This window comes from Watersipora subatra, chromosome 3 (genome assembly GCF_963576615.1).
Source record: "Watersipora subatra chromosome 3, tzWatSuba1.1, whole genome shotgun sequence".
Classification (NCBI taxonomy): domain Eukaryota; kingdom Metazoa; phylum Bryozoa; class Gymnolaemata; order Cheilostomatida; family Watersiporidae; genus Watersipora; species Watersipora subatra.
In genome coordinates this window covers 54406255-54424756 of record NC_088710.1, presented here as the reverse complement: position 1 = coordinate 54424756, position 18502 = coordinate 54406255, and the positions used below count along the sequence as shown (strand labels likewise).

Below are 18502 nucleotides of genomic sequence, written 5' to 3'. Positions count from 1 at the left end.
AAAAGTGATTTTAGATTCCTAGGCTTTAAATTTACTCGAATATCGATGCAGCAAATGGTCACATTGATGCATTAGTAGAACTAAACTTGTGTATGAATTTTATTCCTAAAGAATGTAATTAAAGTGAACAACTGGAAGAACAATTGTGAGGAAAAATGTGCAAAAATGCTATGCATACATGTTCTTAGTCTATTTGACTTTACCTAGACTATGCTGTATTCCATATTTACGTTTCATACGCTGTGGTTGAAGACCCACCCTCACCGAAGGTTTGGGTGGAAGTGTTCTATGAGATACTGTGGATTGCTTGAATATCTCATCGATGCTATCATCACTAGGTGACTCCAAAACCCTGGCATGTTGCTTCCTCGGAACTAATTTCGGCTGATGATTAGACTTGGGTACTTTTCCCATAGGTAATTTTCTTTCTACCAACTTACCTACTGCCACCCTTTTCGTAGGTGCTAACGGGTGTGGCTCGTTGGAAGGTTTCGGTTGCAGCTTCGGTAGTTGCTTTTGTGCAGGTGGTTGAAATCTTTTTTTCATATGTAAAGTGTTCCTTGCTGCAGGTTTGTTGACAGGGGATTTAAACACTATCGGTCGGCTTTCTAGAGACTCCGGGCTTGACTTGCTGATCGAAGGGCTGACTACCGACAGCAAGTTGTTTTTCGAGGGTTCCAGCTTAGTTTTCTGTAATCTTGGAAGTTTAGATGGTTTGTTGATAGTTAGGTTCGGGGATATCTTAGCGGCAGCTAATTTCTCTCTTACAGTCAACCTTGGTTTGTGCTTATATCCGTCTGAACTTTTCAAGTATGTTACGTGCTTTCCTTTGAAATCTTCATCATCATTGCTGTCCAGGGAATCCCCTGTGCCACTGTCTATACTGATGTCACCATCACTTAAATTAGGATGAGGAGTAAAAATTCCCTCATGATGCTCAAGGGGCAAGATCGGTATATGGTTGCTTGGCTTGACTCGCAAGGGAGAGTTCTTGTACACGGATAAGGTGTTCTGATAATTGCTGTCCAACGCCTGCAAGGATTCATAGTCATTCCCCTGCAGATGCTCATGCGCTCTTTTTGTCTTGACTGCCTTTTGCTGCCGATAGATAGTCTTTTGTGTAGATATCTTGGCATCAGTGACTGTCTTGAGAACAAACTGATTTTTGAAGGGGTCTTTAGGTGTGCTCCTCTTTAATATGTAGATAGTCTTTGGCGGGCCTGTCAATGGGTATAGATAAAATATATAACAAATAAGAATGTAATGGTTTAACAAAGAACCTACTAGCTTTAACTAACAGCTCAAATGTTTACCATGACGGTAAAAATCTGCATCATGAGACATCCATTCATAACTAACCCTAAAATTTGCCAGTTCACTGCGATATCACGTCAGAAGAACATGACATGTTCTATGTATGTTTATTACACTGCAACATATACAAGCTTACTAAAGTCATAAACACATAATATGAGCTGTTCATGATATCATGCTTTAAATTTCAACAATATGTTGAGGAGATGCGTGCATTTATGCATTGACATTATACTTACTTCCTGTTAAACATGCAGTCTCCTCAGCTCTTTTTAAATACAAGTTGAAACTTTTCACTTTTATGACCTACGCCTACATGTGTATGCCAAAACAGGCTTTTCCAACATTGAATTCATTTTATTGTTCAGTTTATGCCTCTTTTTATTTAGAGCAATAGATATTATTGTTACGCCAAGTTTCAATTCTCTGCAAAAGTTTTGTTACCACATTCTCCTACTCCTAATAATATTGAAACATGGTTAATTAAGTTGTGTGACAGCACCATTTGTTAAAAAAACCTTTAGGGTATATTTTAAGATTAGCAACCTGCAATTTTCAGCCCATTCATGAACTGAACTTTTCATTTCTGTACCTCAGTAATTTTAATTTTTAAATATTTGTATTTTTGTGCTAAAATGTTTGTGATAGTGACTGCACTGTTATGAGATAGTTCAAATCTTTTTTTAAATTTAGAGGAAACTATTCGTTGAAACAGAAAAATAAAATCAGATTATAACAATTGGAACAAATTATAGTTGTTTCCTTAAAACCTGCGTCTCTGAATTATTGTTTGTAGCATTCATTCATTCAACTACATGAAAAGTTTACCTGGTACAGGTTTGATCTTCTGTTGATAGATGTACTCATCAGACACATCGCTCAATGGAGAATATCTATCCGTATTTCGCTTTACATACTTTTTACTCTGAGGTCTGGAAACATGCATTTCCTGGTCTGAATCCATGTCTGCCTCATCACCGCTTTCAACTGTGGCATCGCCTCTGGCAACATTCTCTTGCACAGGTGCTATTTGCACAGTTGGCTCTTCAACCCTACAGTCTATTGTAGTTTGCAGTCCCGAGAGATCAAGTTCAAATTTCTTCTTTAATCGGTCAACTCGCTCTCTATATTGTTTGGCCTCATGCGTATCCAAGATGCCTGCAGTTGACGGGTTATAATCAGCTAGTAACACTGTCTTCTCTTTGGTTGGTGTAGCCTTTTGCTGCGCAGGAGCAATGGGTGGTGGTGGTGTCTCCTTCATTTGCTCTAGTTCTGATTCTTCACTATCTTCACTTTCAAGTTGCTTTGTCTGTTCCAGTTCAGCGGTCAGCGTATTATCAAGAGTTTCTTCGAGCTGTTCGGCTTCTCCGGAAGAACTGACATGTCCCGCAGAGTCACTTTGTGTGGCTTTAGAGAAAATATTGATTGATGCGTGTGTTGAGTATTTGTTTTGCAGGTGTATGTCCGCTTGCTCGGCTAGGAGCTGGTTCGCATTGGGTTTGTAAAGAGCAACCCAAGCCCTAGCCACTTTAGATCTGAGCTTGTCACACAAGTAGCGATTTCTGGTCATCATTTCTTTGTCTGCAACGATTGAATCGTTGATATCTTTGAGGGAGGACTTGACATCATTTTGTCGCCGAATTAAATCAGTGCGGTTGTCCATTCCAACCGCGTAGTCTTGTTTGACCAACTCCAATTCATAGCTAGCTGTCTGAAGCTCTCTATAAACTCCTTTCATGGATTCCGCTAGGTATTGAATTTGTTCATATGTCTCCTTGTATTGCAGGTCATCTCTGGCCAATGTATCAAGCTTAGGATATTCTGCATTTCTTTCACCTTTCAACTGTTTATAATATTCTTTCAACTCCTGTTCCCTTTCTAAACAGATTTCATATTTTTCTTTCACTTCATCAAATCTCAAAATCTGGTTTACTAGGAGTTTTCGTTCAGTCTGCTTGATTACTCTCAATTCTTTGTTGCGCTCAATTGTGGCAGCCATTGCTGTGATGTCCTGATCACACTTGTCTATTTGAGCAAAGAATTGTTGAATGCTATGGCAGTCAGATGATTGGGACCCACCTAACCGCCTTGCAGAATTGTACCATATCTTTGCAAGCTCGATCAGTTTAAAGCCCTTGACTAGAATGTCAGGAAGAAGACGGAAGACGGGCTCAAAGGGGAGATAACTCTTGTAATCTCTCAATTGCCTCCAGCTTTCCTCTTCAAAACAATTTGTATCTATTGGTCCCATAGTGATCAGCTCATCCCACGAGACTTTTATGTTAAAGATTCCTTTAACTGCAAATGCAAGCCTTTGTTGATCCGTTTTGTTTCTAAGCTTTTCAAAGTCTCTTCCACTTCCTTTTTCTTCGAGCTACAAATATATTCTTTATCGCTGAGCTGTGGAGGAACTAAACCATTTTCCAAAATTATGTTGTGTTTGAGTTTCTGCTTTAACCGGTTTTGTTCTGACCAACATTCAGTACAAGTAGGTGAGATTTAAAGGAGACATGACAAGTATGTATTTTCAGCACGCAACCATTTTTCGGATGACTTCTAGAAATCAATATGAGACAGTTGTGAGGGAACTGCTCTGCTCATCAGAAGAAAGCTAAAGATATGACAAATATGAATAGTTTGCATGCTACTGTCTTATATTGATTTCTGGGAGTCACTAGAATAATGATTATACGCTAAATATGTGTACATAATTAAGTCTAATTGTTGCTCTAGCTCATTACACATTCAGACTAAACCATGTGTAAACAATTCCATTTCAGGCTGAGGATTTAATCAATCTGGAACAAACAGTAGAATAGCAGAATAAACATACAAATATACATAATCTCCTGATCTTCAGCTAAATGGTTGTACCTAGATCAGCAAGCAGTAACCTGATTACCCAAGGTAGTTGTCTGTAAAAGATTATTCTCGAAAACATTGGAGCGTCATGAATTTGAGACCAAAATTTATGAAAAGGGTTTAAACGCGACATTGTTAAATTTGTAAGCCGACTTCGAGCCAGCAAGTATGTCAATTTACCTACTGTTACGATCTGACAAAATATGTCAACTTACTTACTGTTCCAATGTGACAAAATATGTCAACTTACTGTTAAAATGTGACAAAATATGTCAAACAACATGAGCAAAGCGATCTAGTTCTAACATAACTTGTGTATACTTATACTAGGCCTCATTTCATCACTTGTTTGTAGAAACATGGAATCTGAAGCTTTCTAAAGCTTCCAACTGACAATGTACGTATTACCATAACTCGATATTGCCACCAATCATACACCTTATATTAATTTACTATCGGTTAACTTATTATCGAAACAAAATATGAAAACATGATATAAAACAGTATGAAACCAACTATATGAAAGTGATGCGGGTTCCGAGTATGCTTAATGAATTTGTAAACATTCTTTAATTGAAGAAAAAGATGCTGTAGCAATAGTCAGGCTGCATTCATATATAATATATTCATAATATATTATATATATAATATAATAATATTCATATATAATATTTATGCTTGTTACCATGTAACCGTATGACTGCTGCTCCAAGCAAATAGCTTCTTAATAACTTGGCTATATATCTTAGTATTGCTAAAATAATTTTGCTATAAAACCAAAAACTAAAACAAATATGTTTGAAATTTTCTAACCACATCAAAAAGCATTTGCATGAATGTTTTACCATGCAACTACCTTTCATGCGGCTACGATTAGTTAAGGGCTAATTTAACCAAGGCACATATACATGTATACTGAGTAAAATTGCCGGCTGTGTTAAAGCATAACAGAGTATACCATAAAACCTCTAATTGAACGTCATGGTGCTACATTTGTCAACCCTTCCTATTTAGTAGCGGTCAGTTGGAGGCGGCGTTAAATAGAGGCTGACGTTGTATTCTTCAAATGGCTCGTCAGAATTTTGGGAAGATAAATTTAGCCCTGTTTCAGGCGAAGCGCTGTTGCCTATAATTTGCCCTCTTTTTCCGGTTGAGCGATGTTAAACTTTTTGAATGCAATAAATCTGCTAACTTACCTCTAACATGTCAAAAATCTCTAAATGAAATATGCATTGAAAAACTGAGAAATGTCTCTAATAGTTAATATCTATAATTGGTTGCGATTAATCTGCGATTATATTATAGCCTGTGCCTTGCTTTGAAATTTGTTAGAACTTTACACTTTATTTCATTCTAAATTTGAATGCATATTTTTATATCTCTATTTAAAAATGTTGAATAAAAGTTCATTGCACTCATTGATATGTTTGCTACAGTTTGCAGCCAAAATAGCTTTTTACGTGTAATAGGAGAGAAGTTATGAGTGTTGATTTATTGTAAGCCGTGTTAAGATAACCGCAAGGATGCTATTAAATGATATGCTATAAATCTGCAAATTTAAAAGTTATATAACGATAATCGATCAAATGCTACAAATATATATATTCATGAATCAGTGACATAAATAAACCATACTTATATTACATGCAGAAACAAAAATTAAAGCTTTTAAAGCAAAAATATTTGCATCGTTTGCTCGGATAGCTGCATTCTGATTGTTGCTTTCGATGGAACGAGCTTTTTTGGTTGTCCAATACCTTCCACAATGTCTTCTGACCACAACTCTTCTTCTGCACTGCTAAACTAGTCGATATTAGCGTCCAAAAAATTTTGGCGGAGCAATACATTTACGCGTTGCATTTAGCACAAATGCGATGCGTAAAGGTTTTGCTCGCCAAACTTAACCTTCACCCTAAAACTAGTCGTTCATCTACTATCGTGAATTTAAACCATTTTTTATATGCATGTACTTTGAAGTATAAAGACTGCATTAAATAAGGACCTACTATTAGCCTGAGACAGTTATTAACTATTTTTATGGTGGTGCTTTCAAAGTTTTAACGAACAAAATTATAAGCTTTGGAATTGGACAATGAGAGAATTACTTGTTATTGATGTGAACGATTCATTATTAATATGATTTAGTAAACATTTTTCTACTGATCGATTAATATTATGGGCTCGTAAAGATTAAATAATATCAAAGTGGTGGTCATATAGAGGTGGCGTTCAATTGGAAAGCGGCTCTCTGTTTTTCAACCCTTCTCTCAGGGTGGCGGTGAAATAGAGGTGGCGTTCAAATAGAGGTTTTACGGTATATCGACAGTTGGGCATTTTTTAAAGTTTCATATCCCATGCATGCAGGATCATTACTTTAAGGATTTGTAAGCTCGCCTCAGCAAGCCTCAACTACCAGAACATCCAAACAATCTATAGAAACCTCCACAAATCACTAGCAAATCAACACACCAAGCATTCAGTTTTATATTTATTAAGTTGGTGATGAAATAGTGTACAATAAACTGATCATGTTGAAGGTGTCGCACAGCTAGTAGAAGAATCTTTCCTATGATACTCAATTACCAACATACAGAAGCACTGCATATTGCCATACCTTGTGGGCATCTGACTGTTGAGCCTCTCTACCAGCCTTCTCCCTCTGTATCTGCTCAAGCACCTTCATCCTGTTATCTACGCGTTTTCTTTTATTCTTTATGTTGTTCAGAAGATTTTGCTTTGGCTTCCGCCGTTTTTTCTTTTTGCGTTTCACAGTTTTGGCTATGTTTATTTTCATTTCTTTAGGTGGGTTTTCCTGGGTTTTATCTACCTCGATCATACGTTTGTCCTCCAGAGGTTGTGATCGGTTCATACCTCCATCTGATTTGTTCTCTTCATCATTTTCGTCTGATGTGTCGTCTACAATCAATCATTCATATACATAACCATTAGTATCTCACATTATCATCATTCAATAGGAAATTTGTTTGTTGGAGTTAATCTCCCTTGTATACTTGTTGAGACATCATCCTAGGAGTTGTCAACCTATTGCAAAATGTCTATAAATAGCAGCTTGTACATTAGGATCTGGCAGAAATCACCCTATCCCAATAAATCTCTGATATGCAAAAAATGGATGACATTAGAAATGAAAGTGGAGAGAGAAGGTTAACAGTAAGGACTATTTCCATTGAATCACATTAGAAATGAAAATGGAGAGAGAAGGTTAACAGTAACAGCTATTTCCAGATGAGTCACATTAGAAATGAAAGTGGAGAGAGGTTAACAGTAACGGCTATTCCCAGATGAGTCACATTAGAAATGAAAGTGGAAAGAGAATGTTAACAGTAACAGCTATTCCCAGATGAGTCACATTAGAAATGAAAGTGGAGAGAGGTTAACAGTAACGGCTATTCCCAGATGAGTCACATTAGAAATGAAAGTGGAAAGAGAATGTTAACAGTAACGGCTATTCCCAGATAGAACAAAAAATGGGGATCATCAATGAAAGAAACGTCATGGAACATCAATGAAAGAAGCTGTAAGGCTAAACGACTCACTTCAACATTGGTTACAGATTTTGACAATGGAAATCTACTGTAATCAAAACTATACGTAAGAATTGACCAATAATTTTCTCACCAAATGTATATGGACCCACTGAGGGCACTGGCAAGTCCACTAGAAATGAATGTAGAATATCTACACCACGGCAATCATAGAGAAGCAGAAACACAAACATGCAGCATTGCAGAATAACCGATAGCTTTTCCTGGATTAATTTTCCTGAGCTAAAATGGATTGCAAGGTTTAATGCAAAACAATTTCCGTCTGTTTCCGTCTAATATTAGATTATTCTCACTGGTAAATGATTAGAGAGTTCAATATCATTTATCAATATATGATAACTAGTCTTTGCTTGCAGAAGGGGATTACATATCTCAACTCTGTGCAGTCTGTTTAAAAAACAAGAACATAATAATAATAGTATTATCAGAGAGCATATATATATATAAGCCATGAGGAAGACGATTTCAACTGCCAGTAGAGGTTATCAAAGTACTTTTCTAGCAGAAACGTGGTTGTGTGCTGTTTTTCAGGGAATCAAGACTAAAACTGGAAGGCCAATACATATTCTTCTCATTGAATTTCCAAGCTCAAACAAAAATAAGCGAAACAATGTTTTAACCAAAGGTATTAGCTAATAGTAAGCATGCAATTGAAAAAATAATAGTATCAGAAGTGATAAAGACAGCGTGTAGTCACAGCAAATATGCTATATGTCTAGCAAGACAAACGCTTTTGTTCTAAAGCTATGCAGGAGGTCCTTCCTAATAAATTTTCTAGATACTTTGTGATAGACATGTTGTGGAGTATTAATTATGCAAATACTGAAAGTCTATAACCAATTCAAATTCAAAGCAGCAAGTTTTGTTTAATAATTATGAATCTATATGTATAAATCGAAATGTTTGTTTGTCGTGTGTCTGTCGTTCACTCGGTTATAGTGATAAAGTTTTACCAAAGAACAATCACCTTCATACTGGATTTGAACTCGCGACATTGGAATCGCAAGTCTACTAACAAGTGCTCGTGACTACAAGGCTAAGCCGTTCTCATCATTTCCATTGCTCTTACCATATACTGTATATCCTTTTCGCAATTGCACACTCTGAATAAGTAAGTAATACAGCGTGCCCTCGAGTTATGTTGCCAAAATTATAAGAATTTTTTGCCTTACGATGTAGTACACAATGCTTCCCTCGTCTTCGCCTTACGATGTAGTACACAATGCTTCCCTCGTCTTCGCCATACGATGTAGTACACAATGCTTCCCTCGTCTTCGCCTTACGATGTAGTACACAATGCTTCCCTCGTCTTCGCCTTACGATGTAGTACACAATGCTTCCCTCGTCTTCGCCTTACGATGTAGTACACAATGCTTCCCTCGTCTTCGCCTTACGATGTAGTACACAATGCTTCCCTCGTCTTCGCCTTACGATGTAGTACACAATGCTTCCCTCGTCTTCGCCTTACGATGTAGTACACAATGCTTCCCTCGTCTTCGCCTTACGATGTAGTACACAATGCTTCCCTCGTCTTCGCCTTACGATGTAGTACACAATGCTTCCCTCGTCTTCGCCTTACGATGTAGTACACAATGCTTCCCTCGTCTTCGCCTTACGATGTAGTACACAATGCTTCCCTCGTCTTCGCCTTACGATGTAGTACACAATGCTTCCCTCGTCTTCGCCTTACGATGTAGTACACAATGCTTCCCTCGTCTTCGCCTTACGATGTAGTACACAATGCTTCCCTCGTCTTCGCCTTACGATGTAGTACACAATGCTTCCCTCGTCTTCGCCTTACGATGTAGTACACAATGCTTCCCTCGTCTTCGCCTTACGATGTAGTACACAATGCTTCCCTCGTCTTCGCCTTACGATGTAGTACACAATGCTTCCCTCGTCTTCGCCTTACGATGTAGTACACAATGCTTCCCTCGTCTTCGCCTTACGATGTAGTACACAATGCTTCCCTCGTCTTCGCCTTACGATGTAGTACACAATGCTTCCCTCGTCTTCGCCTTACGATGTAGTACACAATGCTTCCCTCGTCTTCGCCTTACGATGTAGTACACAATGCTTCCCTCGTCTTCGCCTTACGATGTAGTACACAATGCTTCCCTCGTCTTCGCCTTACGATGTAGTACACAATGCTTCCCTCGTCTTCGCCTTACGATGTAGTACACAATGCTTCCCTCGTCTTCGCCTTACGATGTAGTACACAATGCTTCCCTCGTCTTCGCCTTACGATGTAGTACACAATGCTTCCCTCGTCTTCGCCTTACGATGTAGTACACAATGCTTCCCTCGTCTTCGCCTTACGATGTAGTACACAATGCTTCCCTCGTCTTCGCCTTACGATGTAGTACACAATGCTTCCCTCGTCTTCGCCTTACGATGTAGTACACAATGCTTCCCTCGTCTTCGCCTTACGATGTAGTACACAATGCTTCCCTCGTCTTCGCCTTACGATGTAGTACACAATGCTTCCCTCGTCTTCGCCTTACGATGTAGTACAAAATGCTTCCCTCGTCTTCGCCTTACGATGTAGTACACAATGCTTCCCTCGTCTTCGCCTTACGATGTAGTACACAATGCTTCCCTCGTCTTCGCCTTACGATATAGTACACAATGCTTCCCTCGTCTTCGCCTTACGATGTAGTACACAATGCTTCCCTCGTCTTCGCCATACGATGTAGTACACAATGCTTCCCTCGTCTTCGCCTTACGATGTAGTACACAATGCTTCCCTCGTCTTCGCCATACGATGTAGTACACAATGCTTCCCTCGTCTTCGCCTTACGATGTAGTACACAATGCTTCCCTCGTCTTCGCCTTACGATGTAGTACACAATGCTTCCCTCGTCTTCGCCTTACGATGTAGTACACAATGCTTCCCTCGTCTTCGCCTTACGATGTAGTACACAATGCTTCCCTCGTCTTCGCCTTACGATATAGTACACAATGCTTCCCTCGTCTTCGCCTTACGATGTAGTACACAATGCTTCCCTCGTCTTCGCCATACGATGTAGTACACAATGCTTCCCTCGTCTTCGCCTTACGATGTAGTACACAATGCTTCCCTCGTCTTCGCCATACGATGTAGTACACAATGCTTCCCTCGTCTTCGCCTTACGATGTAGTACACAATGCTTCCCTCGTCTTCGCCTTACGATGTAGTACACAATGCTTCCCTCGTCTTCGCCTTACGATGTAGTACACAATGCTTCCCTCGTCTTCGCCATACGATGTAGTACACAATGCTTCCCTCGTCTTCGCCTTACGATGTAGTACACAATGCTTCCCTCGTCTTCGCCTTACGATGTAGTACACAATGCTTCCCTCGTCTTCGCCTTACGATGTAGTACACAATGCTTCCCTCGTCTTCGCCTTACGATGTAGTACACAATGCTTCCCTCGTCTTCGCCTTACGATGTAGTACACAATGCTTCCCTCGTCTTCGCCATACGATATAGTACACAATGCTTCCCTCGTCTTCGCCTTACGATGTAGTACACAATGCTTCCCTCGTCTTCGCCTTACGATATAGTACACAATGCTTCCCTCGTCTTCGCCTTACGATGTAGTACACAATGCTTCCCTCGTCTTCGCCTTACGATGTAGTACACAATGCTTCCCTCGTCTTCGCCATACGATGTAGTACACAATGCTTCCCTCGTCTTCGCCTTACGATGTAGTACACAATGCTTCCCTCGTCTTCGCCTTACGATGTAGTACACAATGCTTCCCTCGTCTTCGCCTTACGATGTAGTACACAATGCTTCCCTCGTCTTCGCCTTACGATGTAGTACACAATGCTTCCCTCGTCTTCGCCTTACGATGTAGTACACAATGCTTCCCTCGTCTTCGCCATACGATATAGTACACAATGCTTCCCTCGTCTTCGCCTTACGATGTAGTACACAATGCTTCCCTCGTCTTCGCCTTACGATATAGTACACAATGCTTCCCTCGTCTTCGCCTTACGATGTAGTACACAATGCTTCCCTCGTCTTCGCCTTACGATGTAGTACACAATGCTTCCCTCGTCTTCGCCATACGATGTAGTACACAATGCTTCCCTCGTCTTCGCCTTACGATGTAGTACACAATGCTTCCCTCGTCTTCGCCTTACGATGTAGTACACAATGCTTCCCTCGTCTTCGCCATACGATGTAGTACACAATGCTTCCCTCGTCTTCGCCTTACGATGTAGTACACAATGCTTCCCTCGTCTTCGCCTTACGATGTAGTACACAATGCTTCCCTCGTCTTCGCCTTACGATGTAGTACACAATGCTTCCCTCGTCTTCGCCTTACGATGTAGTACACAATGCTTCCCTCGTCTTCGCCTTACGATGTAGTACACAATGCTTCCCTCGTCTTCGCCTTACGATGTAGTACACAATGCTTCCCTCGTCTTCGCCTTACGATGTAGTACACAATGCTTCCCTCGTCTTCGCCTTACGATGTAGTACACAATGCTTCCCTCGTCTTCGCCTTACGATGTAGTACACAATGCTTCCCTCGTCTTCGCCTTACGATATAGTACACAATGCTTCCTTCGTCTTCGCCTTACGATGTAGTACACAATGCTTCCCTCGTCTTCGCCATACGATGTAGTACACAATGCTTCCCTCGTCTTCGCCTTACGATGTAGTACACAATGCTTCCCTCGTCTTCGCCATACGATGTAGTACACAATGCTTCCCTCGTCTTCGCCTTACGATGTAGTACACAATGCTTCCCTCGTCTTCGCCTTACGATGTAGTACACAATGCTTCCCTCGTCTTCGCCTTACGATGTAGTACACAATGCTTCCCTCGTCTTCGCCATACGATGTAGTACACAATGCTTCCCTCGTCTTCGCCTTACGATGTAGTACACAATGCTTCCCTCGTCTTCGCCTTACGATGTAGTACACAATGCTTCCCTCGTCTTCGCCTTACGATGTAGTACACAATGCTTCCCTCGTCTTCGCCTTACGATGTAGTACACAATGCTTCCCTCGTCTTCGCCTTACGATGTAGTACACAATGCTTCCCTCGTCTTCGCCTTACGATGTAGTACACAATGCTTCCCTCGTCTTCGCCTTACGATGTAGTACACAATGCTTCCCTCGTCTTCGCCTTACGATGTAGTACACAATGCTTCCCTCGTCTTCGCCTTACGATGTAGTACACAATGCTTCCCTCGTCTTCGCCATACAAACTAATAAAATACCAAGACGATTTTTTTCCGGCTTTTTGTTGCCATACGATATTGAAAAAAAGTTTTAAAATTAAATTTGGCAGTCGGCACGCTGATTACGATGAAATAACAAAAATGCCGATATGCTATTCGCCGAAATCCGTCTAACAAAGAATGAAGAGATATGATGCGCAATCTCATTTAGTTCGGTGTTACAAGTTATTGTTAAAACGAAATTGGAAACAAATGGGTGATAAAACTGTAGCCGATGAAAAATTTGAAGTTTTGTAAAATACATACTAAAACTTAGCTTTATGTATGTGTTTAGTAAGCTAAATTCATTAAAGTTAAATTCAACGTTTGTGTCATACCTTTGCCTCAAAGGTAAGAACTCCCCACGGTACGCACTGCCTGTAGTACCTTGTAATGTTACATTTTCTTGCAGATCATAACCACTAAACACACTAAAGTTTCTGTAGGTAACTTTAATTTGTAAGCCTAGCATATTGTTTTGTTACTAATTTTTAATGTAATATGTTTGTTTGTTTTATTTCATCAAAAGATATGAAAACAGAAAAAAACAAAAACAAAAGAACGATGAGGCCCAAACTGCGCAGTAGCATTGCTAGTCAAGGCGCTGGGCCACAAGGTACAGTAAGTATATGAAGTTTATGATTTTTACCAGGGGGTGTTTGCATTAGATAATTGCTATTGCTTTTTATACCACTCTATATGAATTTTCGGCTTACGATGCCAACACTGAAACAAATCAAAATCATGTAATTGTATACTAAATAACTTTTTTCTGTAATCGTAGCGAAACAGACTTTATTTAGCCTCTACTTGCTAATTATTTCACATTCAAACACCTTAACAGTTGTTCTATTTTTTCTCTTAATTTATTTCCGATGCACAGAACACTTTTCTCATGATATGAAGTTTGAAAGTTATGACGGTAACTATTGTTAAAGGTTAAATAAAAATTAATTTTTTGTGCAAAGACCTTTTCTTTAAATTTGGCTGCATGTTGTGTATGCAATCATTTGTTTTAATAGAAATGTACCACCAAATATATTTTGGTTAACATGTATAAACATGAACAGTCTGTATAACATCAGGTAATACCCGGTACTATCTATAAGGGGTAACAATATAAATTAACATTAATTCAGACATACACATCTGGTTTATAGAAATGCAAGTTGAAATCAAATTTTAAAAGATCTCAGAATAAAATGTGGAGAGTATGCAACATGTAGTTCGCCTAATTTTTACTACAATGAAAGCCATGTTTGTTTGTCCAAAGCAATGGCTGGAGGTTAAGAAAAAAAATTGTATCATACGAAATTCAAACTGGCGACCCTCAGCTTGGCAGGCAGACATTCTAGTACCTGCTTCAATCAACCACTGTCTACTATTCAAAAATAATTATACAAATAGTGATTTGCTGTGCTTTATTGGCACGCCTGGCAATCACTCACAACACATCAGACTGCCAAATTTTTCAGTTGGTGTAAGAATTGTACTTGTTGATAATAAACTATGGTTAGCACACTTGTTCTCGTACGCCTTATAATAGCCATTATCTACAGTAAAATAATTGATTTGACAGAAGCAGCGGCTAATTGTCTTTAGGTATTAGGAATAGCTGTTTTTTGCTGCGTTCGCGGGCTTTCTTGCTGGCAGTTGTTGTGCTGTCTAGGTGTGATTGGACACGGGAGTAGTGTCATCACCTGTTGACCAATAGAGTTCGTGTCCAGCTTTGACCTTTTGGCCGGTCCTGCGTGTTCTGTCAGCCCTAGTTAGTAGGTTTTTTAGAGCCCATAATGGAAGGCTACAATTTATCTGTTTATTACCAATTTTAGTCAATAATATTACCTACTACATATGTTACATTTTATCCAAAGAAGAAGCAAAGGTAAATTACATAATATTATATACAACAGTTGTTTAATTCTGCTATCACATATTTGCTGTTTATTGTGCTATTTTTTGTACTTGCTGAGTTATTTCTTGTGTTTTTACTCATGCATTATATTATGGCACACTATACCATATTGTATCATTGCGCATTATTATCACGGTATATGTATGCATTTCAGATTTCACGGTGTTTAGCATCATGCAAATAAACAGCAGTGAACTTATAACTTCAAGTCTCTTTGGAAAATTATAACTTAACATACCACGGCATAAAGAAATTTGCTACAGTTGGTACTTTATTGACATACGTACTAATGAATGCCCGGCATTGCACGGGTAATAAAAAATAGCTTATAAACAGTAGCAGGTGATGTAGTGGCCATTAGCTAAGTTTTTTTATCCAATGAATTTTAGTAACTTAAAGGTTGACTTGCAACAAAATTCACATTACAGTTATTTGGTATCAAAAGATTCGCCATGTCTTACACTGTTGTGTGGTAGGTGCCAAATATGTGGAAATGTGATTACAAACTCTTAAAAGCTCAAAAACAAAAAGCCGCCGCAGATTGGAATCTCTTGATTTCGATGACGTATCCGTGGAATTTGGTTATTGTCTTGTCACGTGATGTTCTCGCATGAATTGAAAGGCAAATACAAAGCTCAATATCAAACTTATCGTAGCAATAGTTTAGGACAAACACTTCGGGTTTTACCTAAGACCCCGTATCAAATATAGATGCTCGCTACTTTACAGTTTCAGCTTGGCCATTCCGTCCCACAGTTCAACATACGTGTACATGTCCGAGTTGCGATTATAAAAAATGTCAAATTCTGAAGAGTTAAGACCCTGGCGTTTCGAGCCTGACGCTCTATCTGAAGAAGATCCTCAACAGAATCAAACCTCCCAGCAAGTAAGCACCGCCACTAGCCAGCTTTTATGTGCCAAGCTAGCTAGTAGTAATAGTTTTAGCTTGAGAGTGATAGAACGAATATTATTATTATATACATGTATATGATTTTAATGATGATAATGATCACTTCATATTGCAAAAAATAATTACAATAATTACGATGTGGTGCGTTAGAGGTTATGACGAATTGAAATTAACAAGTTTAATACAAGAAAGCGTATCTGTTATTTGCGATAGATCAGACTTGAACTGGAACTAACATTATCTGATCATGTGACTTACAATTCCCGCCATTTGGCGCGAACAACTTCTACAGCATTTTTCGACCATCATAGCGGACCAAAAGGCTCATTTTTATCAGAGGATGATATGCAATCGTTCAAGCTAAGTTTAAAAAATTAAACATATTTTTATGCTATGTTTTGAGATATCAGTGCTCAAAGTTGCAGCATTACGATGCCAATAAAATAGATGCGTAAGAACAATAGACATGGTTTTTATTGCAAGCGTGAAGTATATTTGTGAAAATAGTTCGACAAATAAGGATGCATGAAAGTGTAAACATAAACCATCTCCCACACATACGTCACATTTTAGCCGTTTTGGAAAACGAATCCAAACTAGGGCGGTCTCGTGTCGCTGCGATTTTCTGTTCGTTTTTGAGCTTTTAAGAGCTTTTAATCACATTCCAACATATTTGGCACCTACTACAGAACAGAGTAAGACATGGCGAATCTTTTGATACCAAATAACTGTAATGTGAATTTTATTGCAAGTCAACCTTTAAGCTAGCAACTTGAGCTAGTTTAAATCTTTACTATAATAAGAGTCATGCTTATAAGTTTGCTTATAATCATTACATTACACTTCATGATCTCTCATGCAATCATGATCTTCATGCACATTAGTAATAACCAATAACATTTTGGCAAGCACTTGAAGCCTATTTTAACCGGTTTTAATAAGTATGTGCACAGTTATTCCATAGTATGACATGCAGGCTGTGTGGCGTAGTGGATAGCATGCCTGTCTGCAGACTCAAGGTTTCCGAGTTCATTTCCAGTATGAAGTGTTTTTTTGTTCCTAAAACTATCATTATAACTGGACATACGAATGACAGACATTCATATATATATATATATAGTATAAATTATTAAATTTATTATTATAGATTATTATCAGTGGCTTTTACCATTAGTACTAGCGTAACATAATAAAATAAGTCAGTAAACTTCTTACCGTGTTCGTATTCCTCATCTGAGTTGTCACGTGTAGGCTCATAGAAGAATTGATAAAGGCTATGATAAATGGTAGCATGGAAGAATTTGTTGACTCGTGCCAGATGTGTCACCTCTGACAAAAAACCGTCAAAGAAATCTGAAACTTGTTTACTTTCTTCGTCGGTGTTAGTAGTTTTGTAGAGTTCAACGCATTCGATGAGCGAATCGATAGAATTAATCCTCAACATTCCCTTGTTTCCAGCCTTCAGCACCAGCTACAATCATGGCAAATGTTTATTACAAGTTTGAACTGTCATGGAGATTCTTGTTTTTTCATAAAGGAACAGTGCAGAACTGTTACAAAAATTTTTGTATTATATTTCTTCATTCTCTAAATAAAAACAGACGGAAAATGTCATAAAGTGAAAACGGTTACCTTTTCCTTTATAGAGGAACAGATGGAGAATTTAATAAAGTTTTTATTATTAGGCCTACCTACATATATAAAGAAACAAGCACAAAACTGTCATCAACATTCGGTTATTAATAATCTGGGTGATGAAAACCCAGCCGTGTGGGATCTTAACAATTGTTACAAATTTATATATAATGAATAGGGTAGGTAATTGCATGTTAGTATAGTTGAGTATATACTGTATGTCAAGAGTTCCATGTGCGTTACGCTAACACATCACGCTATTTGTATGAATGCTTCTTCGTAGATAACGCAGTTCTTTTGCTGTCACCTTCAGACAGGCTGACTTTTACGTGATCACCTCATTGAAGCAAGCTCGCTTCAATTATTTTATTGCCCCTTACTAGATAGAAATGTCTATACAGGAAAGGTTTAACAGTATTTGGTATGATCTTGCAAACCTTTGAACATCAAGATGTTTCACCTTTAGCTTAAAAATCTATCGTAGGACTATTGTCAGACAAAGAATGCTTTTAGTATTTGATTTCTAGTAGAGGCAAAAAAGTTACAGATTGTGTTTCTTCTCTTAGAATACTAACAATAAACTGTTTTTCGAATGACAGAAAGCTACACATTTGGTGTTTATTCATCTAGCTGTTTATTCATATAGCTAGGTTAGTTTTAACAATGATATACAGCCCCCACAGCCCCATGGGGGCTGTATATCATTGGTTTTAGGCAGACGAGACAATTTTTAGGAAGTCATCAGCAATTTGAACACGGAGAATATCCGCTCATAAAATGGCATCTACATGTGTATAGGATCATTCAGCTCATCGGCAATACAGCCAAACACTATTATTACAGGAGATCAAGGGAGAAACAGTATAACATGGCTATAGCGCTGTATATACCGAGATCATTCCATTATGCTTTAGTATGAAAGGCTTTGCTATAACAAGCTGCTTCACAACGGCTCTACTGTGATTCTACAGAGCCAGCCACTTAGAGATTACACAGGCAGCTAGGAGATTACACAAGCTACAATATCATTTCATAAGTAAAATGTTTCCCTTTACCACAATGACTGTAAATGAAGCATTA

The 18502-nt window shown here is 38.6% G+C and overlaps 1 protein-coding gene across 1 annotated transcript; it reads right to left on the bottom strand.

Annotated features, from left to right (window-relative positions):
* Positions 1 to 155: 155 nt before the first annotated feature.
* Positions 156 to 17231, bottom strand: LOC137390743 (uncharacterized). Its single transcript, XM_068077066.1, has 5 exons — positions 17003 to 17231; positions 6791 to 7092; positions 2406 to 3688; positions 2143 to 2294; positions 156 to 1220 (listed from the first exon to the last, which is right to left on the bottom strand). The coding sequence occupies exons 1-5, from the start codon at positions 17229 to 17231 to the stop codon at positions 190 to 192; spliced, it is 2997 nt and encodes a 998-aa protein (XP_067933167.1). The 3' UTR covers positions 156 to 189.
* Positions 17232 to 18502: the final 1271 nt, after the last annotated feature.

What these genes read in the sequence shown, in the direction of transcription:
- LOC137390743 (XM_068077066.1), bottom strand. Translation starts at nt 17,231, where the DNA reads ATGTTGAGGATTAATTCTATCGATTCGCTCATCGAATGCGTTGAACTC. An exon ending in AGATGAGGAATACGAACACG is followed by an intron (nt 7,093 to 17,002) that starts GTAAGAAGTTTA and finishes GATTGATTGTAG; the next exon opens with ACGACACATCAGACGAAAAT. An exon ending in AACAGTCAGATGCCCACAAG is followed by an intron (nt 3,689 to 6,790) that starts GTATGGCAATAT and finishes ATATATTTGTAG; the next exon opens with CTCGAAGAAAAAGGAAGTGG.